Below are 25959 nucleotides of genomic sequence, written 5' to 3'. Positions count from 1 at the left end.
TAGCAATTAACAGAAAGCGCTTTCTGTTTTCTTTCGGCATGCTCAGGAAAGCTCATTTGCAATCAATGGGAAGTCATCTCCGGGCTTCCCTAGCCCTTATATCTGGCTGAGGGAGAGATAGTTGTAGCGCCTGTCTTTAATTACTGTGATCCAGCTGTGATGATCACTTGAGCAAGACACTTTCATGGTCTGCCTAAAGCTTTACGGGATAGCTCAACATTTTTTGTTGGGAGCCAAAAAAACACACAGCTCCAACCAGTGGAGTTTCTCAAGCCCATCTATAGCATGTTGATGAGATAATCAGCTGGAGGCTGCACCAGAGCTTCCAGACAGAGCTCCCTTAAATGATAGGAACAGGGTGGTTTTTTTCCATTCTGTTGCTGATTCTGTGGAACTTTAAAAAGCCTTTTATATTTTGTGCTTTTACTTCTGTCTGTTTTATTACTTATTTTATAACCTAGCTCTAACTGAGGACACAGGACTTGACAGGATTGAGAGCTGCAAAAAAAAACAGCCTGGAAGCAATAAACCCAATATTTTTATTTCACTGATTAACACTTCCATTGTTTCACTTCTATACCAACTTGGCAGTTATCTTACATGGTGTATATATGTATATTTTAAATCTAGGTCTTTGCCCCTGACAGCTTCTACTGTAAAGGCAACACATGAGCAGTTCAGTGAGCAAGGAGGGGTTTGCTATCAAGCCCAGCTCCTGCAAAGAGGCCATGAACCTTCATTCTGTAGAGAGGGCATTGAGATTTTAACAGTCTATCTTTGGGACACAAAGGGAGGAAGTGTTCTTCTATTCCTAGCCCACAAATAATACCAGTTTCCTGTGAACTAGAAAAACATGCTTACTTTCTGTTTAATGCAAATCTTCCTTGGGGAAAAAAGGACCCAAAACAACACTACCATCACCACCACATGTTGTGTGCTGGTGCCACAATTACATTACAGATTATTTTTTAAAGTGGCTTTCTGCCCATAGCTACTCTGAGGCTTGCAAAAACCATGAACTTCACAAGTTATGTCAATTCCCACCTAGACATCAGTGGACTTTTTGGCTTAATTTGGGAAGGCAAAATAATTTTAGACTCAGACATATTCCTGAGAGAATGAAGTATTTTACACTCAGGAAAACTTATTTAAAAGGGGAAATAAATGAAAGGACAGCATGGAAATAATAATTGCTAGGATCAGGATGACAGAGGGCACCTTAATCATTATTTTTGCATGGCCAAGCCAAAAAGCAGGAGCGTTACCTAGGTGCATCTCTCCCTGAGACAGGCCTTGGGCCATTTAGTATGGTAGATAGTTTCATTCTTTTCTTTAGAATTCCCCAGGAATGATACTTAAGAAATGATATATAATATAACTGTAACTGATCTGTAAAGCTTCTTGACTATATTCATAGATTGAATCAATTGATATCTAGGCAGCTCATATTTGTGGGAGTCTCACAAACCTACTTGTCTTACTTCAGTTCTAACACTGCAGTTATCTGATCCACCAGAAAGGTATACAAAAATCACATGTAGCCAAGCTGTTACACCACTGACTAGGCTAAAGTTACGTCATTCCAGCAGGTGATAGCATTATATTTTGTTCAAAATAGTCACTTCAGATATGCCTTTCTTCTAGACATTTTCATATAAATAGCTATTACCTGTTGCTAAATCCAGCTGATCTTTGTCAGTTTGCCTTGCTATCTAGGGATTTGCTAGCACAAATGAAGCAAACATTAAGGGGCAGTGCCCTCTTCTCATGGAAAATAGTACATCCTCAGATACTCTGCTGGGGATGAAAGATGCTGCTCGGGACAAAATGATAATTTACGCAGCATTCCAGTGATGTGATTTAAAGCCTGAATGCTGAGGGCCAGGTGAATTTTCCTTCTAGTATATCCAGTATCTTGCAATGCAGGGTATCACATTTCACACTATAAAAAGGTCTTTTCTGTGTAATGTGCCTGTAAGAGCCTGTTAGTATTTGTGTAGATGTGGGTACGAACTTACATCTGCTTTCTGAAGCCCAAATACTGGGTTCAGGCCCTCAGCATCTGCAGTCATGGCTATTCTGGTGTTCTTGCAGGCAGATGCTATAGCATCTATTATTAATCTCGTTTAATATGTCCCATTAAAAGGCCTTCTTTCTAATTATTTATAATTTTGCCAAACTTGAGCCAATGAAGCTGAAACTGGTTTTGCTTTTAGCTAACTCTTTTTATTTAATCCAAAAAGGATTTCTCCTTTCCCTACAAATAGAAAATGTTACAAAAGTCTTGCAGATTTGTTTTCTAAAGGTCTAAGAATCTGTATGCTCTGGAGTAGGGTTGCTCACCTTTGCAGCAGGGAGCAACCCTTTTGTCCTCTTTGTGGGGATCTTACTGAATGTATCAAATATATAAATCTTTGGGGGAAAAAAGTGCCCATCCTTAACTATTCAATGCAGGGTTTACTAGAGTCTGACAGCCAAAATTTCCATGGACTCCCCAGGAACACAGTGAGTCTTATTGCAGGAGCCCAAGTGGGGCTACCCACACATCAAGTGCAAATAATAACCAGACAAGCTGCAGCTCAGGGCTGTGCAGAGACATGGGCATTTCCACTGCAAAGCTTGCAGGGCAGGATCAGCCAGTGCTGCGCACAAGAGCAGAAAACACTTCCTTCTCCTGCACTGTTGGTGGATGCACCCGGGATCCAGGTGCCCTGCAAAGGAAGCAACTTGACCTGAGTGTGGAGGAAAGAAGAGGGAAAAGGAGAAAAAAAGAGAAAAGAAAAGAAAAAAATCAGGGCAACATGACATTAATGTGAAAGAGAGGGGAGACACAGTAACTGGGAGGTGAAAGAAGATGGAGGATGACCGAGGGAGAGTTGGAAAGAGTTTTCAATGAGAAAAACACAGATGGGAAGATGTTTGGTTTGGTGGGGGTCCCAGAGGAAAATGGTCCTTTTGCCTGGTCCCTTGCTGGATGAGAAGCTGAAGGAAGGAATGAGGGATGCGATTAATTTGGAGAAAGAACTGCTGTTCTAACTGCTATTAGGAGGAGGCAGAGTGGGGGTAAGTGCAGAGAGAGAATCTTATGTGGGACACAAAATCAAGAAAGAGGGCTGACTGCTGGGGCAGGGAGCCTGGGAGAAGGAGCTGGGGCAGACTGGCTGGGTAGGGAGAGCACCAAGAAGGTGTGAATCTGGCATTTTGGGGAGAGTGGGAAAAAACAAGACTGTGACTAGATAGCTGGGCCTGCTTAAATAAGGAGAATGAGGAAATCAGGTAGGTTTGGGAAAGGTTCAGGAGCTTCTTTGAGTGAGAGAAAAAGGGGCAGCATGTAAGGAGTGGGAGAGAAGACAGGTTGATACTAGGAGTTGAACAGGGAACTTGGAAGATTACCAGTGCAAAGCAAGCAACCATGACATGAGAAAATGGAGGATTGGACCATGGGGGTAGGTGAGCAAAAAGACTGGAGGAGAATTAAAGAGCAACAGTTGGATAGTAGATAGGACTTAAAGGGGATCCAGTTGCAGGGGACTCCACGACAATGTATGCAGGAAGCCTTGCAGTAGCTGGGCAAGCATTCCCCTGAGAAGCTAGAAAGGAAATCTTCCTGGCAGCCCAACCCTGAACCCAGGGTGTTCTCAGGCTGCTCTCAGGGCCCTGACACCAGGAAAAACTCTCTGTTCTGGGTCTGGATGGAAAGACCCCACTCTCTGCATACTCAAACTGCTACTGCCAATGCTCAGTGCTCCTGTGTCTAAGATCTGAGTGCTGGCTCCAAGGGTGTCCATATGATGCTCCTTTCAGGAAGTGTGGTGTGGGAGGGAGGAGCTCTACAAAACTATACACAGAAATACCTTCTTAAAAGTTTGTTTGGTGGACTCAAAACCAAGCTCTAAAACACTAAGAAATTCAATGTGAGTAGCATATTCAGTGCTCTCTGCTCTGCAAGGTTTTGGGTTCACTTTACTGGCACAAGGATAGCTAAACTACATCCTGAGGTGGTCAGAGGTATCAAGTTGTCCCGTAAGGAAATGGCTTTATACTGAAAGAGGATAGATTTTGATTAGATGTAAGGAAGTTCTTCACTGTGAGGGTGGTGAGACACTGGAATAAATTGCTCAGAGAAGCTGTGGATGCCTCATCCCTGGAAGTGTTCAAGGCCAGGCCGGATGGGGCTTTAAGCAACTATGTATAGGGAGGCTTTGAGCAACCATGGCAGGAGACTTTGAACTAGATGATATTTAAGGTCCCTTCGAAACCAAACCTTTTAATGTGGCTGCTTTCATATTAGTCAGAGTCCTTTTAGGAAGCAGTATCAGCTGACTCTGGCAGAAGATACATGGTCTTACTAGAATCCTGTTGAGACATAAACAGTATCAGGCAGGGCTAGAATGTGTACATCCACACCTGAGGGTATCCATCTACTGTGAGAAGGGAAGGAAAAGCACATTTGACATATGACTATGATCAGGTAAGGGTTGTATGTATGCATGCAGCAGAGCTGGGTGTACAGACGTAAGTGCTTGAATACTCATATATACAGCTATGTTTTGGAGGAGAAAAAATCAAGAAAAAGTCCTTTGCACTTAAAATACACAGAGTCTGTGATGATTCCTAGACTTTATAGGAGCTCTTCCACAGCCTTTTGTTGTTCTTGGAAATACTACCTCCTGCACAAATAAACTTTGTTACCACTGTAGAGAGTTTCATGTTTATCCCACAAATGAAATGATCTTTTTAAACCATGGAGTGCTGCAGAAGAGAACCAAAACATTGAACCTGCTTCAGTCTTCTCTGGCAAGGCCACATGGTGAACTGAGGACAGGCCTGCTTATTAACACCAGTTTCCATTAATGTTTCTTCTGAAGCTGAATATTAACTATAATCATCTATGCTGGACTAATTTGCATTAGCTATTTTCAGTTTTACAGTCAGATAGGGTCTGCATGGGCATCTGTCATTGAAAATCCGGTTCCATGGGGCATATCCTTATGTGCACCTTTATCCCTCTGCATCCTTTTGGTCCCCCACTTTGTTGTTCACAGTAGCATATCCCTGTGGCAAACCTAGGTAATTCTTACTAGGAAAAGTAATAAGAACAAGATATTTAATGCAATTCTAGTTTTCTTTAATGTGTTGTAGCTGTGAATACAAGGCAAAAAGCAACACCATATGACCATGCTACTTTGGGAATGGTCTATAAAGTACAGTTAATACTTTCAAGATATTTATGCAGTGCATAAGTCACATGAATAGAGGTTTATCACAGTCAGTAGGAATGCAGGATTTTCATATCACACATTCGCTTCTTAGGATGATTAGCAGTAAATTAAATTTGCACTAATTAGCCTTAGGGGAGCAAGAAATTAACTTGATGGGTAAATTCCCCGTTTTACTCTATACCATACCAACATGGAGGGATTTGAGTTAAAGCTTGAGTTGAGTCCTATGCTGATGCACTGGACTACAGATTTCCTAAATTAGAGTAAAACACTGTAGAAAATTAATATATGGATGGTGAGCAGGGTGAGTACGCGGGGGTTTTAAGATCAAGAGTTGTAGAATCATCATTCAATGTATTCATTGGATTGTCAGCCATTTCTAGAGAGTGTTGCATATTTGTGTACATTATATTACATTGATATTGAATATTACAGCAAAAGCTTTAACAAGTCCTGATTTTCTATATTTGTATATTTTCATCATACAATGTGCTTTATGACCGATCATGCAATACTGCACATTTTAATGCTCAGAGCAGAAACTGTTTTCACAGAACTACTGTGAAAATGCCATACTTTTTAATTTACAACACCCACTTGCAAATACATTTTTAGGGTCAGGAGCCTTTGTTTGTATGCTGGAAAAACTCCTATGAAAATAATTTTTTCAGAAGTTACTCTCAAAAGTATAAAGCAGATGAGGGAGGCATGAGTCACCACACAGTCCTAACAGACAAACTAGGAACTAACAAACACCAGTCTTGCCTGTTGATGGTGGCCTTTCTATATCATTCTTCCAAAATACAGTTTAGATCACTTGGTTTTCCCCTCTGTAAAATGGAGGCAATTCTTATGTATCCACACACAGAATTACTGTAGATTGATTAGATCATGCAAAGCACTGAGTCATTCTGTATGGAAGTATCAGTCTATTATACACTGAAGTGTTCTGTCATACCAGGCTTGTGGTTACACCCAAATTTATCTGTAAAAAAGAAGATGGAAAACATCAGTTGCATACAGGATAATTGCCTTTAATGTCAGTGCTTTTCCTAATTTGTGCATCTGAAGAACACTCAGAAGCTCGCTATTATGTATTTGGATTTAGACTTTGTAGTACTTACCTGAAACTGCTATTGAAGTGAGAGGTATGACTTCAGTGAGAGTTTTGCCTGAATAAGTATTGCAGAAATGAGTACCTTAAGTCCATAGTTTGGTGTTTAAGTGGTGCATACACACTAGTTCAAATGTCTGCTGAGACTCTCTAATAAATACTTCTGGTCTGAAGAGAGATCTCAGATAGACGTGTGGGTAGTCATATATTGTACATCATGTATTGTATTGCATTCTTAGGTCCTTCTTCAATCCCCAGGACTCTCATTTTGCAGCAGTAGGACTCCAATAAAGAGTGTGTGATGCGTGTGTATATTTATGGGTGGTTATATATATGCATGTGCCCACACACAGACAAACATATATGTATAAACAACACCAGTATATAAATGTGCCTTGCCTTTTTGGGTGTACAAGTATATTTCTGTAAATGCTCAACACTTGTATCTACACATTTATGAGTAATATCCAACTTTCAGTTATAATTGACACCATGTGGTTTTCTGTATAATAATTAGTTTGGGACAAAAAACCTTGCAGATGGTTTCAAGACTGACTCTAACTTGCCATCAATGTAAAAAGATTAAATAAGATGAGCCCACTCCCTCTCATTGATTTCAATGGCAGCAGGCGCAACTTCATTTCTACAGCAGAGAACATGTATTATATTTGTTAAATGAAAGTTTGATTTCATTGCACTTAAAATCATTCATGTTCTGTTAGAAAATGGTTTGAGATTTTGTAACCTAGAGCATTTGCTGAATTCTGCTTTGTATTTTCCTCACAGCAATTGGAAGGACCCTCATTCCTCGTTATTTTAGCACTGTCTTTGAAGGAGGTGTAACAGACCTGTATTACATTCTCAAGCACTCAAAAGAGTCATACCACAACTCATCCATCACAGTGGACTGTGATCAATGCACCATGGTCACTCAGCATGGAAAACCCATGTTTACCAAGGTAACAGGGAAGACTCAATAAAGCATGTTGTTTTTCAGTGTGTATAAGGGTGAAAAATATTGGCTGTTGCATTTTTCTGGTAGACTACGATCATTTCAATACTGAAAACCCTTGAAGCCATTTAATTACTATTTTCTATATTCATTATGTGACTGGAAAATTCTGTGGGCATCCTCTGCAATTCTCCCAGAGAGATTGCAAGAGAAGCACATAATGCCAGGTTGCCAGAGCCATCAGTTGTATGAATTAAATCCAACCTGCCCATCTCCTATTCCCTGGGTTTGATTTTAAAGCAACAATGAGATTTCACATTGCTGGTACCTACCATTTGGGATGGTATGTGTTACATTTGATACTTACCCAGTCCAGGGGCTATAAATCTCTAGGAAAATAGTGATTTAATACAGTAGGATGCTGGTCGAAAGGGCAGTGAAGTCAATGGAAAGAGTCAATTGATTTAAACATGCTCTGGATCACGCAGTTAGTGAATATTCAATATTTGTAATTGATAGTGAATTATCTTCATGCATTGCCCACTTCTAGTCCTGTAATTAAACTGAGTGCCATGTATTTATAAAAAACAGTACCAAAAAGGTGGAAAATACAAATTATTTCCTTACATTAAAAAAAGTTTAAATTGAAATGTCCCCTTTCATAAATTAATGGGAAATTATAATTTTCCATCTTGTACTTTTTCATCTGTATGAACTTTAACCTTTGTGTGAAAAAAGCACAAAAGGAGAAGGGGTAGCAGGAGGAGATCACCCATGCATTTTGGCCCTTGGCCTGCAGGACTGGTGAGGTTTTAGAGTCAAAAAAGACACTGGCTATTGAAAGTATTATGACCAGGACGCACATATCTTACACTGTTTTAGCACATATCTGCATCCCATCCCCCTGTAGGGTCTTCCCTGCCATCTTACTGGCTCTTGGAGTGGAGCTCAAAGCAGGGGGAGAGGAAGCTGCTGGTGTGTGGAGCACTGATGAGCTGCGAGGTGTGTGTTTAATGGTGTCATCATTCCAGCTCTCCCACTCCAGCCCCCAGAGACTTACATAGACACAAGAGAAAGCAAGCTGCAAAGAGACCAGATAGTCCTAGGTAGCACCACTTCGCTACCTCCCTGCTCACAAGGAGTCATGTGCTGGCCATGTGCAGCAGACACACACTAGTGATACATAGTAGTTGCTTCTCTTCAGAGCTCCCTAAAGTGATTTGTGTCATTTCCCTTTGCATAAGCTTTAATGCAATAGCAAATATAAGATGGGGTATTTTTCTGAATCAGAAATACCACACAATTTTATCAATTCAGTTTGTTTTGCTTATCATGGCAGAACATTACAGCACCAGGCTGGGTGCACACTTTGTATGAGGGGCCCACAGGCAACTCCCATAACACCGTCCTGTGTGAGCAATGAGTCTCTGCCACTGCCTTGGCAGCACACAGCCTGCTTCAGCCCTGATGCTTCCGCTGCAGATTCTGACATAAACGTCTGTGTCCCAGTAGAAAAGTTCAGCTGGGGATGTGATTTGGATTCTAGGAGAAAAATTAGGGGGTTTTAATGGCTGTATCTTTAAAATGTAACTATGTTTAAGAGCAAATTTAAAATAAAACAGAGTAGTTAGTGGAACAAGGTAGAAAAGAATACATTACCCTCTCAGAAACAAGTTAGAGCTGATCGCTGTCTCAGCTGTGCATGTGTAACTTCTAGCAGAGATACCGAGGGCACAGATCTTGTACCCAAAGGTAAATTCCTACTCTCACAGTATCTGTGGTGGAACTAAGCAGATATCTCACAATAAGCAGCACTCCAATGGACTGTGTAGGTCCTTAGATCAAGTCTGCATTTGTCCCAGTAGAACTACCACAAAGAAGTAGTTAGTTTTTAGTTCCACAAATGCAAAAATACAAACTAACTGTATTTGTTAATAGCTCTTTCAGCGTCACAAACAACCTCTAAGCTGCAAGTTCACTATTTTCTAATATAAGGGGCTGAAATAGTTCTCATCACATATTGAATCAGAAATCTGCAGGTGCATTTTATTCATGTCAACATTTTCCTAGCTAGAGAAACTCACTGCATGCCGCAGTACTGGACAAATATATAAAATGGCATTTCCATTTTTTATTTTCAAACAAATATGGCCACAACATGCGAGAATATGAGTAGCCCAGCTTGTCTTTAGAGGGCAAGAGATCCCTGTAAAGTGTGGGCAAACTGTTTTTTTGCAGTTAGCGATGTTTGTATTTCTCAATAGACTGGCAGAGGAGAGTTATTTTTTTTACCCATAGAAGAAGAGGACAGGACCTTTGCCACTAGACTAGTGAGCACCCTGTGTTTGAACTATTCTCTTCCTGCACCCAACACTGGGGCCATCAGCTGGATTTTATAGATGAAGCCCTTGAAACTGACGCATTTCCCAGATTTGTGTAAGCCTAAGGTTTCTTTTCAAGCAGCGACTCAGGTTTGAGAAATGGTAGTTAATAAAAGGAGAAGTCTTCTAAAAGATGCCCTGTTAGGAGAGCAAGGCTCTGAGCAATAGGCACAGGACCAAAGTTGGTTTTCATAGGTGTGAACAGTTGAAATTCCTACAATTAATAAGTGCAGTGAAGGGGTTAAAAAGCTATTGGTTAGTTTGAGAAATGTTCTTTTTTAGTTTTTTCCTGGCCTAGTCTAGAGCAGCCACGTGATGCACTGAATGCCTGCCAGCCTCTTTCTTGTTGATCCTCCGGAGACCATCTGTGCTGGGGGCATTGATTAGAGTGTGTCTGCTGGGATTACATCTTTTCTGTTGCCATGCCAACTAATCAGCTGATTTTGGTTACCACAGAAACAAAATGTCAGAGCTCACAGTACGGTAACATGAATTCAGCACAACAGAAAATGTTTTCTTAATTGGAGACCCTTTTGATTTTTTGGATTCTATGTGAAAGGCAGTTTTTTTTTTTTTTTAAAAAAAGGCCCATTTAAAATAAGAACTGCACCAATTTTATTTATTAAAAGCAATGCATAAAATTCTGCTCCTCATAAGGAAATTAAATTCCTTTATAAGAGGTATAAATTTTTACCACTGTGATATGAGGAATATGCTTCAGTTTTTCTATTAAATTTTTTTAATGCCAGTGCATAAAATAAATCTGTTAAGAACTGGGGGGTTTTGAGCTTAAGAGAAGAAACATTTGAGAAGCCTCAGGTATTGTTATAAAAAATATTTTAAACCTGAAAGATTTTCATATTAACTAGACAATAATCAGGATCTTTGGCTTTGACAGTAAAATTAATATAAAAGGTTTTTCTTCTGGTATGAATCCTATGTGTGTGCATGTGTACCCCTGTGTAATTTCTTGTCATAGTGCTAGTGATGTGAAAATCAAAATCAGGGTCAAATGACAAAAAAAGTTACATTAAAAATTTGAACGCATCACTAAGATGTGTTGAAAAGGGCAGATGAGAACCTGTTGCAAGATTGTCCATTGTAAGTCTACCCTAATTTGTCTATATGGTGTGCCTGTTAAAATTACCTACATGTTTTTGCAGAAACAACCAGGAAAACTATGATGATCTTAAATGAAATGTTAACCAGAAAAGCCACACATTGACCAAATGGGTGGTCAGCCAAGTCTGATCTGGGGACTGTAAAAAGTCTCAACAGGCTCAACTGAATCTAGGATGGCTAGTTGTTCATTCAAATACCGGTTGTATTAGCATTAAAGTTGCAGAAACCTTTTATTTTTAAAGCTGTTACACCCTGTGTCCACAATAGTTTGCCACTTTGAGCAGAAGCTGTAAACTAATCAACAACAGAGGTAGTTAATTTTCAGATCAGGCATTATTTACAGTGGTAAATTTAGTTAAGATACCATGCCAGGTATGTATTTTGCACCTTAAAGAAGACCATGGCCATAGTAGGTTTTCCACATAAAGCTGTGGACCATTGTTTTAAAGCAATTTATTTTATTTTTCATTTCAAGGTAGTACCCACTTGCTTCATTTGTTCCTCCCATATTTTGTCTCCTTTCTTAGACAAGACCCCTCACAAAGCTGCATGAGCCACTTTCTGTGGAAGCAGCTCTGTTATCCATGACTGCAACCTCTCCTCTGCTCCCCTGGCTCTCAAACCTGCTGTGGCAATGCAGCTCATACAGCCTGATGGCAGACACCCTGTCTGACTTTTCTTGGAAGGGGGCATTAATAGAAGTAAATAAAAAATGAAAGAAAAATAAAAATGGAATGAAATGCCTGGAAAAAACAAGAAAACTTGGAAAAGACAAGAAGTAAAAAAAATTAGGAAAAATACCAGGTTTGGCCACAGGCATTCAGGGCACTGTGTACTCCAACTGGACATGAAAGGAAGGTTTGTATGCCAAGTTATTGTAAGGAAAGGGCAATGTAAAACAGGTTGGGAATGACTGGTTCAGCAACTTGACATCAGGTGCACACAGCTGCACCACAGTCACCTCCACTGTGAGGTTCAGTCATTAATTAGCAGTAGTGAACTGTGAGGGAAAGAGAATTGATGCAATAAATGAGATTTAGTGCATACAATATTCCGTGTTTGTAAAATGCTATAAAATCTATCGTATTATAAGTTACTGTTTCCGCAGTAAGGCCTATGAAGTCATTTTCCCACATTCGTTTTTTTCTCCCCAAGGGAACAAAAACCTATTAATCTACCAGAGATAAACAATAGAATACTGTTCTGATACATTCAAATGTTGTTTAATTGATGATACAATACCACTGAAAACAAAATTTCTGGGAATTTATTTCATGCATTTTGTGTATTCTAGGTGTGCACAGAAGGACGTCTTATCTTGGAGTTTACTTTTGATGATCTTATGAGAATAAAAACATGGCACTTTACTATTAGACAATACAGAGAATTAGTCCCACGCAGCATTCTAGCCATGCATGTAAGTAATCCTTTATTCACTTGACCTAATGTAAACAGATAAGATAGGTTTATGAAGAACTCCAACAAATTTCACACCCAAGGCAATTAACTATAAATATTTTGGTTTGCCTGCAGCTACATCCTTTTAAAAGTTCTTTCATCAGTCCCTTGTTTCTCAGTGCTCTATTGTTGCTACTGTTGCTATGTTTTCATTTGAGTTTAGCACACAGTTTTCCTTTAATCCCATTTGGTCATTGGCCCATTGGCTGAAAATTTGTTCTTATTGATATGAACTGCAATTCAGTGAATTTTCATTATTGTAGGTATGAATTATGTTTAGTCTTTAAATGAAGCAAACTTAAAGTTACCCTTGCGTGAGACAGAAAATAAGTATTTACCATGTATTTACTTAGAAACCTTTAGAATTTTAAATCTGATATTTTTTTTTGTAGTTAATGACTTTTTTCTTTTGCAATTGAATGAAAACACACACAATAGAACATTAAAATATTAAATATTCTAGATTCTGAAGTTAAAATATTATAAGGTAAATCATTGCAGAGAAACAAAGGACAGAGTCTTATTGCCAATTTGAGTTCTGCACTGTAGAAGCATTCTGACTAGTAGGGCTCCATATACCAAATTAATCTCAGGGCTATAGTTATAGAGAATAAAAACACAGGCTTATATATGTGCTTGTATTTTGACATCAAGTTACTTAGCTATCCATAGATAAAAATATGTTCATAGTGAGCAATTTTAAATAACTTAAGAAGCCTGGGCATTTTTGAAAGTGCTGTTACACGCCTGAAGAAAATACGTTTGAAAACCTGCCCCATCTTTTACTGTAGAGGGCTGATCTTCTGAACTCTTCAATAGTATCCCATTAAGGGACAAGGATGGCCACGAGCGACATTATGCATTTAGGGGGGCCGCTGCAATTCAAAGAGAGTGGAAGCAGGTTAGCCAGCAACCAGCAGGTATTAATTTTAGTAATGAGATTGATCTCATTTTAAAGAGGAAGCTGGTCTCACAAGTAAAGCTCCTGGCTAGGGTCAGAGAAGAACTGTACTTGCATTTCCCCTGTTTAATTCTGGGAAGCTAACTTAGACCAGGAGCGTTCTCCAGCCTGTGCTTAATGCCACTTACATTATAAGCTCTGCTGAAGGTGCCTTGATGAGTTCTTTCTGCTTCAGTTTCTTATCCACAAAAAGAAAGTGATGCCTTCTGTATTTCTGCCTTTGTCTGCTTAGTTTGGTGGGGCTCCCAGCCAAAAAGCTGGAGGCTTAAAGCGTGCTGTGATACTTGAGGAAGCCCTTTGGTGGGGTTCCACCTACTTGCACTGCTGTGCATGCCCAGAGCTCCTAAGTCTATCTTTTGAAAGGGCATGGACAGAAGGAAGATATTGGAAACCAGTCTTTATTCTGCTCCAATTTCATAATTTCCTGTGCCAGCAGAACTCTGTAACTTATTACCTATGTTTAGCATCAATGTATAATTTTTTCCATAGGAATGGCACCTTTTTCCAGAAAACCCTCCCTGCACTCCCCCAAGCACATAGAAAAAAAAACCCAAATAGACAAAAAGCAAAGTGAAAATGCTTTTTTCCTCTGTTGTTTAGGCGCAAGACCCTCAGGTGCTGGAGCAGCTGTCCAAAAACATCACTCGAATGGGTCTGACAAACTTCACCCTCAACTACCTCAGGGTAAGCACACCATGGCTGATGATTATTGTGAGCATTTTTAAAAGTTACTGTTAGCTTTGAATCAAGGTAATGAGAGCAGAGCCTGTGTTGGTCAGGTAAGAAATGGAGCTAACCCTTAACAAGGGTAAAGGAGAAACACAGAGACTGTAATAAAGATATAGCTGCTAACAATGTGCCATTAAAAAGGATAAGAATTTTATCATGGAGTCAAAGCAGTGTGTGAGTAGCCCCTGTTTTTAACAGTCTTTCTTCTCAGCTTTGAATTTATTTATTTGTAAGCAGGAAATTCCCCACCATTTTTCCTCTCTGCTTCACTGTTCCCGAGAAAATGGCAGCTCATTCTTATTAAAAGCTGCCTGTCTTCTCTGGCTCTTCAACCTCCCCAACTCTCCCAGGCAGAGAGGCAGGGCTGAGGCAAAGCTCAGCTCCAGCCCCTTCTGCAGCAGTCCCTCAAAGCAGCCTTCACTTTGCTTGCCTCTGGGAGCCTGAGCTTCCTTCTCAGCCTTGCACTGAATCGAGTGTGGTTTTTACAATTAAATAATGCATTTGTTCCCATTGCTTTTTGACCCTTAAAGTGCATTCAGAGTTTGGAAGTTTATTTTTATTTTTGAAAGTATTCCCTGGTGTGGGCTTACAATGCACACACTGAAATATGGGATTGTAGAGTTTGTATTTCAAGGTTGAAACTCAGATTTTTCTTTTTTCTAGACATGCCATTAGCAGATACAATGAGGCAAATTGCTTAATGATACAGCAAGCTAACTTGGCCAGAATATCTGATTTTATTCCTTTCAATTGTGTGAGCAATTATACAAGATGCTTTTTTAAGATAATAAGAACACTAGAAAATGCAGTTATTTTCAGCCTAATGTAGAGCTGTACCTGACAGTCTATATTTTAGCTGCACTTCATTCAGGTCTGTGAACCTTGTAGTACTTTCCTGATGGATGAAGTCCTACCCCCAAGTCTTCTGAACTCCCAGGGGGACAGTGTGCAGGACTGAAATGTGTGGTGAGATTTCTCTCACTGTATCCCTACAGCTTAGAGACAGCCTGTGGTTGTACTTAACTCTCCCAATATGATAAACCATTGCTGATTGTTGCTTATGTGGTGTTAGTGTAAAATTACTGTTCAAATTATAGTGTGAGTTGTGCAGGGCATGTTTGTATAACTGGAAGAAGAATGTGGCATAAAACCTCAGAGGGATATTACATTGAATTAGAATTTTTCTATGCATAAATTCAAAAATAATACGTCTATGTAGTGGGTATTGTATTTCTCATGGTTCTTTTAGTCTGTGGTTCGGTACAGAAGGTGACTGTTAGCTTAGCCAACAGCCCCATAGCCACACTGTCATTGTCCTGTGGTGAGGCATCCTAGGGCACGTTGTCCAGAAATCCCCACTGGGGATTCCTCCTCAGTCAAGTCAAGTTTTACATTACACCCTTGTGGTAAACTGGGCAGCTAGTGGCTGGCTTAGGTAGGCTGTTTCCATCTTTTCCTTCCAAAGCATTCTATGGTACAAGGCATTGCCTCGCTTTTGAGGTCTTTGATCCCCTTAGCATGACACACCAGCAAGCATGTGGGCTGGCCTACACCAGCCACAATACTCATACCTGTCCTCTGCCAGGCTCAGGGGGCTTACTGGATTTACAGCACTACCTCCATCACTGACCCCTTCTGGGTCCTTCGTGGTATATTCTGTAATTGTTGAATGTGACTATGCAAATGAGTAAGGCAGGGTCCCTGTTAGGAGGCAGCTGGCATCAGGCACCCATGCTGCTCCACATCAGCATCAAAAAAAAAGGAGAGGAAGGGGGGAGGGAGAAAAAAATCTTCAGAAAAAGAAAACTGGGATCAAGCACTCGGGAGATGAGCAGTGAAGTGGAAGGGGATGAAAAGATGAAGTCTTCTTCCAGACTAGTTTTGTTAGCTTCACAGACAACATTAGGTCTTTGGGTGCAAAGCTTCCTCTGGCTCCCGCTGTGGTGATTCCAAAAGGAAATCTTTTTTTTTCCCAAGCCAGTCTTTGCATCTCTCTTTCTTGTGGTGAGGAATTGATCATTCTGCTCTTTTTTTTTCAGATGTTGAGCTCATCATGGGAGCTCATATTGCATGATATATTTCCATTTTGATTTACTTCTTTTCCAGTTACTTTCTTCTGTTAATTTTAATATGAAAATCTTTTCTGCACTCAGGATTGTAAAATCATGCACTAAAAAAAATGTGGCAAATGCAGTTAGGTTTAAGGTGTTTTGTTTTGTGGGGTTGTTTTTGTTTTAAGTTAGCATTTTATGATGCTTTATTTGGTCTTCCCAGTGTTTGGTAATTAGCACTGTTAGATGGGTTTGAATAAGTATTTGAAACTAAGCATAAAAATGATTTTCCTTTTTCTTTTTTTTCTGCTGCACACAGCAAAGGCTTGTGATACTCATAAGCAAAAACTTCACTGATGGGCAGAATTAATCATTTTTATTCTCCAACATTCACACAGCAGCAAGCTGTGCTGCAGTCTCTTTAAAGGCAGAATTTAAACCTGGATTTCAGATGGCTGTGATATAAAGGTATAGCCTGTGTTTTTTATGCTCTAGACATCACAGAATGCTAAATCATTGCTAGTTGGGATAATCGCAGTTGCTGGCATGTAAACCTCCATTCCAGAGTGCCACATGCCTTTAGAGCCACAGCTTTGGATGCATGCCCTGGTTTGTCTTCATTCTCTCCAAATAAAGCTGTCCAGCATAGAAGAACATTGATTTTGTAAATCATATTTAATACAAATTTAAAATATATCTTCTTGGAACTTGAAATATTTTGTCCTGTGTCATTTGCCAAATGCTCTTTCTCTCTGTTTTCTCTGGCTCTGTGTAAAATCATAGGCTTCCTTTCTTTCTACTTGCTAGTTTGTTTTGTTCCAGCATAATTGATTACCTCATCAATGGGGTCAGCAGACTTTGCTGTAGCTGCTGACTAGGAGTTGAATAGGCTGTCTCAGAAATAATGAACAAAACCTTGTAGGTTTTAAATTAATATCAAGCTTTCTAAAGTGTAATTTCTCATCAGGTCATCAAGTAGTAGATATTACAAACTATCAGATAATAAGGCCAAGACCTATATCCTAGTCTCAGTCGGTATGATTCCAGGAACAAACAGGAATCCTGTACAGGGTATGAAGATGGAGATAACGCTCAGAAGAACAGTTTCCACCAAGCTGCAATAATGTAGTCCCCATGCATTATCTTATTTTTTTTCTATGTAATTTTCTAGTTGCTTAGCTATGTTATTTAGATCTTCAATGCATAATGGATTTGAATACACTCTAAAACCAGTAGCTTTATACCAGCAGCACTATTCACAATTCGGAGGTCAAATGTTTCTTGCTGCCTTCTATACAATGATTTATTCTCTTGAATTTTCTGACATTATAAAAGCCAGCCCCTACTGTCAATTAGGCTGGGCTACCTAGCCTGAGCCTTGAAATACAGTTGTATCTTGCCCAGTTGGCTTCCAGAATTTGTCTCTACCTTATTGTACTGCCTGGTATGGAGTGATTTCTTTTTCGGGCTTTTCCTCATGTGTAGCTATTGCATCCTCTCCACATTGTGGTCTGCTCTAGTAGCCAGTTTATTGGTGTCAATGTAGCTGAATCTGCCTCCACCCTGTGCAAAATGAGTTAGTGTGGCAGAGCTCTTTCGCTTTACATCAGGGGAGGTATCTAGGCAGGGGAAAGCACAGTCCCGTTTCCCCTTATGTCCTGTATGGCTATATTAACCAAGGCTTATCTCTGAGCTACAAATTTGTTTTGTTTTCCATATAAACCAATAATGAAGTGTTACTATTGCAATGCAGAGGACAATATTTTTTGAATCCCCACTTTCGCTAATTTAGTTCCTCAATAGACACTTTTGGATTTCATCTGCTAGGAGGATAACATGAATTATTTAATGGGACATAAATTTCTAAAGTTGATACTTACATTATAATCAAAAGCCATTTGTATGTATACTCATTGTGTATGGAAAGTTTTCTTTTGCACATGCAAAATAGACATGCATGCAACAGTTTCCTTCAATGTGCAGGGAAATTTGCTTTTCTAAACATGGCTTCATGCATAGGAAGGATATAGTAAGTAATTTGGTTGCTGTTTTGCTCCTAATGTGTAACAGTTTGTGGCAGCTATCAGGTCAATATTTTACAGCTGTGTGTCTTCAGTGAAGAAGGAGAAAGATTACATGCAAGTGTGTTAAGGATGCAAGTCAAATACTGGGGGAAAAGAAATGCTGTCTTTATAGTCACCCATGCAACATGAATGCTTTTCCCTTTGTGAATTACGTTATGGCATCGTCTTCTAGCTACATCATTATGCATTGCCTTTCTCACAGACTCCACAATACATTTAGTGTACGGATTGAGTAGCCCTCACTCAGTAACAAGTGCTCCAGTGCTACTCATTTCCTTTTCTGGAGCATCATTCTAGTATCTCAACTGTAAATGTCAATGGCTACAGAGCACCTATCATTGTTAGGTGCTCTGTAGCCGTTGTTATTCCCAGTGCTCTCATGTGGCGCTGAGAAACATGGATCAGCACCAGGGCACTCTGAAGGGTCAGCTAAGTGGAGGTGGACATTCTGAGAAAACAAGGGCATGATTTTGCAGAGCACTTATAGACTAATAACAAAATATATTAATAACAAAACTGTTGCCCTTGGATGCAGTCTGCTGTCTTAGGCTAGCTTTAGAGTTGTAAAAGGAGCAGCTGATGGCTCTGGGAACACACTGGTGAAAATGATTTTTCCATGCCTTAGTACTATAGTAGAGCTTGGGGTCAGGGGCAGTTTGTTAAAGCAGCACTGGGTTATCCTAAGCTCACCCTTTCTTCTTCTGCAGTTCCCCGCTTCATGCTTCTGCTGCGGTCCCATGTCTTCAGTAGATACGAATGAAGTCCTATACACAGCAACTTCATTTGCTTTGTGCTGTGCAGTGAACTGGGGATGCTGGGGAAACAGAGTGTATGATCATGTGCTGAGATCCATGGAAGTGTTTAAGGCCAGACTGAATGGGGCTTTGAGCAACCTGCTCTAGTGGAAGGTGTCTCTGCCCGTGACAGAGGGACTGGAACTAGATGAGCTTTAAGGTCACTTCTAACCAAACCATTCTGAGGTTCTGAGATGCCGTATCCTAATGAATGCGAATAAGAGTTCTATTAAGGGTTCACAAACACTCAAAGGAGGAGGTTTGGATCATTTTATCATTCTGAAGATTTTCCTATGGAAGCTGTCAAAATTTTAAAGGATCCTCAGAACCGGAGATGCTGAAAGCAGATGGATTTTGTAGACTTTATTCCTATAAATGATGGAATTTTTCAACCTAAACCAATTCAGCTTGTGGCAGGTCTCCCCAGGAAAATGCAGTCAAAATCCGAAGGTTCTCGCAGGATTCAGATGACTATAGCTGGCTATCCATAGTCTATCTGTGCCAACTATAATTAGCTGATCCTGCCAAGGTTTTCTGGTAATGTAATTTCTTAGCATTTATTTTAGTAATGATCACAGCAGTTTCTCTCCCTGTCTTTCATGCATTTAATGCTTTATACACAGTGTTATATCTTCCTTTCAGAATAATAAATGAGAAGAAATGTATTCTTTGCAACAGCTCATTCAGTCAAATGTTGCCTTTTCACTTTTTTCAATAAAGACTCAACATCAAAGAATAGTTCTATCAAGAGCTGCTCCATCATAAATAGGAACGAGCAGAGAAAAAGATACAGCAAAGTTTTTAAAACATAAGTGGTCAGGATGGGGTGGTTGGGACAAGGAGGCAGCAATGTGAGAGTTGCAGAAGGTGGGACAGGTAGAGAAGCACCAACTTAGAAATGTTCTGAAGAGAGGATGGAAGCTGAAGCAGTCTCTAGACAGGGCATGGCTTGGAAAGATAACAATTTTAACAATAATAGCAGTGCACTTTTTATCCATTGGTCTCTAAGTATTTTATTAAAATGAAATGTTTTATAGATGGGAAAATTGTGGCACATGAGAAGCAAAATAAAAAAGATGGAGCAAATCCAATAACATTTTAAAAAATCAGATGGAAATTTAAACCAGACTTTGGAAAGTAGAGTGAGCTGGTGCGGTAGTGACCACTTCTGCTTCTTACAGCTCAGAAAAAGATTTCAGAGTCCGTGGATACCAGGAATTTGAGAACTCATTGAAAAATGGGGAATGGGAACAGAGTGCAAGTGACTAGAGAACAAATTGAGCTTTTAATAGAAATGGCAAATTTTACTGGTATTCTGGAGATGGTAATGGCCAGTCTTCACACAAAGGACACTACCAAGCTCATGAGTATCAGTTAAGGAGAAAGACATTATGTATGAACACAAGCTAGCTACTGTGCCCACTGAACATACAGACCATCTGACCTTTGAAATACAGTTAAGGTCTGGACTAATGAGAATGGAAGGATGATAATCAGTGATGTGAATCCTTGAAGCATCCATGAGTAAGAAATCAGAATGAAGTTAGGCTGGAGCAGTTTAAAAATAAAAAAGTCAGAGGGGTAAAAGGGAGAAAAAGAGAGACAAAGACAAAGCAGTGGCCATATAAAAACAAGCTATGAGATTTGAGCTAGTAATGTTATTGCAGAAAAGAAAAAAGATTAAGAAAAAAAAAGCCCAAGAACACAGCCACAGGCTCTCTTTTTTAAAGCTTGGACTAGTATGCAGTGCAGTCATAAATAATAATAACTATTAATTAAGTTTAGGAATGAGAGCTGCAGAGGTACGTTTTGTACAAAGAAATGAAAACGCCAAAACCAGCTTCTTGTTCAAAGCAATGAAAGCAGCAAAAATTTTAATTAGTTGTTTAATATTGAGTATCCATGGGTGTTTGGTGCAAATTGTTATGCAGGGAGTGGTGGGTGCTCAGAAGAGGTTAAGAAATCGGCTTTAATGCAAAGCTGGTGGTTCTAACCTTTGTTCTTGGATGCAGTTATTTTAGAATTGGAAGTCTTCATTGTTTAAAGCTTATGGCAGCCCTGTGGTCTGCTCCTGATTTAGAAAGTGAATCCTATAGCCCCCTACCTCATGTTTTTAAGCTTCAGAAAGATTATTTCATGAGTCTGTTTATTGTGGTATCAAAAGCAACTAGGTTATATAATCATTTTTAATCATTTTCTACACATAGTTTACTGGTTAGCCTGCTTATCCCTTCCCCTCACTCTGCCACTATAGGTAAAGTGGCATTACTGTTTGCCCATCTCTGCTTGAGTGATCTTCTTTAATGCATCTCAAGATCAAATTTGGCTTTTTCCATGTCTACATATGTTGAAGGATTGCTTTGGACTCTTGAGTTTGATCCTGTTTCTAGGATGTTCCTAAAAAGCTCTCATCTTCCTTGTGTGATGCCCTGATCCTCGTCTGCATGCAGGATGCCTCCCCACTTTGTTATTCCATCTGTCTGTATACTCCCACTTTTTCATCTGTAATCTCACCATGTTGTATTCACAACAGAAACCCTAAAAACCAAAACCTGACTCTAAACAGTAAAATTGAGGGAACATTTCAAAAGTTCAAAAAGAAACCCAAAATAGTCCTGGGTTTCTGTGGGGTTTAGAGACCGGCACACACAAAGCTAGATTTGTCTTCCAGTCACCTCCCTTGTATTGGTGCGAGCACTGTCAGAGCTAGGTCAGGAGACTGATCTGATGAAAAACTTAATCTAGTCCTTTCCTCTCAAATGATGACTGTCCTTAATAGCTCCCTGAGTGCTGCTGGTACTGGGCAGGGAAGAGAGCAGCAGTACAGATTCATACCAGCTAGCATCTGTCTTGAAGTTGGACCTCACCACCAAATTGGCCAGCACTGAAGGAAAGTGCTGGGGAATTCTGTACATTCTAAGTTGTAAATTTCCCTTTCTGACTTCTGGATTTGAGAACAGGATAGCAGTTACGTAAAATGTCTGACCTCTTACAGCCTGACACTGTTAAAATTTATCCACTTCAGTAGAGTGACTGCTGACTTTCAGCAATACAATTTAGAACAGACTCTAGCTCATACCAGATTACCATAATTTAGAAAACTGAATTGAAAACAAAATAAGCAGAGAGAAAAAAAGGTTGATCATTGCACTGGTTCTGAGAAATAAAATTCTATCCATATATGTATGGACATATGGACATAAATGGAGCGCATGCATTTGTAGGTATCCTGTGAACCATGCTGTTTATTAATTTACCAGTTAATTGCAAATATCTTTCATTTGTACTAGCCTATTAAAAACTTCAGTAAACTTTTTCACTGCTGTATGTACACATATCTGAATATCAGTGTCTATCTGGTGATCATTAAAGTGCAAATCTGGGCATGGCTTTTGATTTCTAAACATACCTTCTGTTCCTGTTAAAAGAAATACCAACAGGTATATCAAATTAACAAACAGAAGCCCATGGTTTTGTGTTTGTCTTGCCTAAGGTAGGACTGTACAATGTAATGTGGAGAATCTATAGGCATTGCCATTAAGCAGAGGTGCCGAACCAAACCTGTACTGATGCATACGTGCGGCTTGTGAGCAGAGTGGAGGCAGAAGACATTATTCAAATGATAACACAGGTTTCCATCTGAATTGTGTCATTTCTGGTATTGCGTTCTGCACAGCTAGAAAACTGTGCTATATCGAACATTCCCCCCTACCCCAAATCGCTTCCGAAATCCTGTCCCTTGTTACCTTTTCTAGTTGGTGGTGCTGCCTTACTGTTAATTCACAGTAAGGCAGTTTGTTAATCAAAGATCCAGTTCAACATCCATTAAAGTCAATGGGTATATCTCCTTTGATCCAAATGTCATCTCATAGTTTTTCATTTATTCAGAGGTCTTTTATACCCCTAAAATCCAATTTATTGAAATTAATTTCTCCATTCCCTTGGGCAATTTTAGCCATGAAAATGCCATGCTTCATGAACAACAACAACAACTGGGTATTTTTATTGCACTTTTTGTTGTTGTTTTCTTTTGGAGTTTTGTGACAAAAGAAAATTAACTTGATTTAGCCACAGATTATAGTTCTTAGGTAAGCCCAAAGGAGCAAGTATCAACTTGGGGATCTGATTTGAAGAAAGGGTTTCAGAATAGAAAAGAATGGAGGAATACAAAAGAATAGAGCTTTCCTAGCAAGACAGAGAATTTTCTCATTTTATTAATCATTCAGGCAAAACTTAGAGCTGATTTAATTAAAGGACTGTGCACCATTTCTACCCAAGATAAGATGATTTTACATAGAGTAAGTATGAGGCACAAGAAAAAAAAAAAGCTCACAGTTGTATTCCCTATCCTAGATTTCACAGTGTCTCATTTATAAAGCAGGCTGGACCCAGCCATGCTGGATCAAAACCTCAAAGGAAAACAGAAGCACTGTGTAAACAAATGGTGTTGGTGATTAGGCAGAGATCACAGTGCTCTGGAGCAGACCTTGTAGAACTCTGATACTTTGCTGCCCCAGCCTCATCAGTATCACTACTGTGTATACCACAATGTAATGTAGATCCCGAGTCTAGAGGAAGGCAGAGGTTTCTTTCTAGAGGCTTTCCAATCAAAGTAATGAAATGGAAAATGGGGTAATCTGATGGTAGTGATATGAGAAGGAAGGAAGTAAAGTTTCAATATTCTAAACACTGCACCGGACCTTTCCACTGATTAGCATTTGACAAGATGAATTAGAGCTATGGTATCATTTGAAATACGATAGTCTATTTAATAGCAAGTCTCTGTCTTTTATAACTCTCCCAGTATTGTGGTGGTATTCCAGCGTATCCTTGGATGCCTTACTGATTTTCTTTCCCAGTGTGTGAGATTGACTGTTCAGCCATACAAAGCAGAGAATATCATATATTCTATTGCTAAGTGCCCTTGAACAATGTAATTTTAAAAATGAGTTAATTTTATGAAAATAATTACGGTAAGAAACAGAACATGAAATACAGCTTGCTCATTATGATAGCTAACAGTGTAAGGAGAATAAAAATGATTCAAACCAAAATGTATATTCTTGGAGTCTTTCAGTGTTATCACCAAAATCATATTCATGACACCTTTTGTTTCCTTTGTGTACCTTCTTAGTGGCCAATTGTATCTTGAAGACCATCTGGTCGCTATTTATCAGCTTCTTCAAATTCTTTCTAGTTTAGTATAAATTGGTTCCTATAGTCTTACTTTAATATTTAGATTCCTACTGTGGGCCACTTTACTACCTAAACTAAGTTTCCTGTTTTTATAATAAAATTCTGCTTTCAATTACACAAACACGGAAACTCAAATAACACCTCAGAAAGCAGTGGCCTTTCTCCAGAGAGATGTAGTGGTGCAAAGCTTGTCCTGTGGTATTTACATATTTCATTACCTTTAGAAATACAAGGTACAAACACTATTGGATTAATCAGTGAACTTCACAGCAGCAAAGGGCATGTGACCACTGTCATATTCTGAGCTCCAAGGTTTTCTCCCAAGCCTCTGCCAATCAGTCCAGTTCTGCTGAGACTCCAGGGAGCAGCCAGGCACTGCTCAAGACCCTTCTGAGTACGAATCCAGTTTGGAGAGACCCTCCCTTCAGGACAATAAAGAAGGACCACATAAGCTTCAAGAGTTTTCTTTTTCACTGACTACTGCAGCAGGGATTAGAAATACATGAAGCAAGAGGAGAAGCAGCAGAAACAAAATCTACCCACATAAGCAAAAGCACCGTAGCCCCCCAGGGGTCTTGAGAAGGATGCTGTCTACAAAGATGCTCACTTCTCTGCTGACTCTATCCTCTCACATTTCTTGCACCAAATGGTGCAAGACCATTTCCTTGAAGAGAATAAAAAGCCAAAGAAATTGTAGGAAGGGTCAAAATATAAAACAAAATACTTTTTTTAACACTGACGGTTTTGGAGTGATGCTTTAGGCTTTTTTCTCTCCATTTCCTTTAAGTGAAATTCAAGAAGAAAGTAGCCTCCTTTGACACCTGCTATGAAGGCAGTTATTGGTCCTTGATAATGCCTTTGTTTAAATGGAAGTTGTGGCTGCTTAGTACTTCTCAAGATGGATGTATCGTGCCAGCTTTTGCTCCTAATTTATATTCTCACACAAACCTAAAGGGAGCTTATATTTTTAACTCGCAGTGTTTGATTTCGCTGTTCAAAGTTTTGTTCTTTTATAGTTTCTTTCTGGACAACAATTAGATTAAAAAGAACTTCAGAGGATATCAACTGCAAGAGGGTTGTTGATTTCAGTGGAATTATCGTTACAAAAAAATGGGCTACAAAAGGGAAAAAAGAAAACTAAAGAAAAAGTATATTTACTTAATATTCTTTGAGCTGGCTTTGATGGAGCATTTAAAAGGTGAGCTGCTTCAGTTTTGCCCACACTCCTTTCTTTTAGGCACATAAGCATATGCTTTGCCCAAAACATGAATACAGTTAATCTTTGCTCAGTTTCCTACTAGTAAGGCTGGAACTGAGTTCTTGAGACAGTTTCTGGGGCTAGTTATGGATACAGTCCAAAAAGCTATTCATCTATATGTGTAATCATGGAAGGTGATATATATAAAGGTGAAATCAACCATTTGTCATCACAATCTAGCTTAAAGATGATCTGTGCCTTGGGAAAAAGGCAGTATGGACAGTTTTTCTTCTCATTAGCTGCTTTATTCACATCTGCAGGAGCTGTCAGAAACATGCATTTAATAACAGTCAGCTCTGTGTTTTAATAAATAAGGCTGTATGAATCTATACAATATCAGAGAAATTGTGATTGTGCAGAAAATGCCTTTGGTGATGAACAGTTCAGCCTCCTGCTTGAGAGCGCTCAAAAACATTAAACACAATTCAGAAGGGATTAGTCCATGATGGCTTTTGTGTTTGTATTATTTTTTTTTTGTTTGGGTTGGGTTTTGATTTGGGTTTTTTTTGTTTGTTTTTTGCATAGGTATTTTTATATTAATGTAAAATTCTGTGTTTTCCACAGTTTTAGCTGAAAAAAAAACCAACCCTGTATTAGTTGGCCATTTTAGGCAGTGTGTTACTGAGGCAATGGGAAA

The 25959-nt window shown here is 39.3% G+C and overlaps 1 protein-coding gene across 17 annotated transcripts in view; it reads left to right on the top strand.

Moving 5' to 3' along the window:
* Positions 1-25959, top strand: part of LDB2 (LIM domain binding 2) — a 395745-nt gene that overhangs the window by 334644 nt on the left and 35142 nt on the right. For all 17 annotated transcript variants that reach the window (XM_062636464.1, XM_062636455.1, XM_062636456.1 and 14 more), the window contains 3 exons: positions 7123-7295; positions 12086-12208; positions 13811-13894. In XM_062636464.1, the coding sequence (XP_062492448.1) occupies positions 7123-7295; positions 12086-12208; positions 13811-13894 (380 nt within the window). The remainder of the gene's footprint in view (positions 1-7122; positions 7296-12085; positions 12209-13810; positions 13895-25959) is intronic.

This window comes from Pezoporus occidentalis, unplaced genomic scaffold (genome assembly GCF_034315485.1).
Source record: "Pezoporus occidentalis ecotype Australia unplaced genomic scaffold, CSIRO_AGI_Poc_V1 ctg48, whole genome shotgun sequence".
Taxonomy (NCBI): Eukaryota; Metazoa; Chordata; class Aves; order Psittaciformes; family Psittacidae; genus Pezoporus; species Pezoporus occidentalis.
The sequence above is the reverse complement of the archived record's forward strand: the minus strand, read 5'-3'. Positions and strand labels throughout refer to the sequence as shown.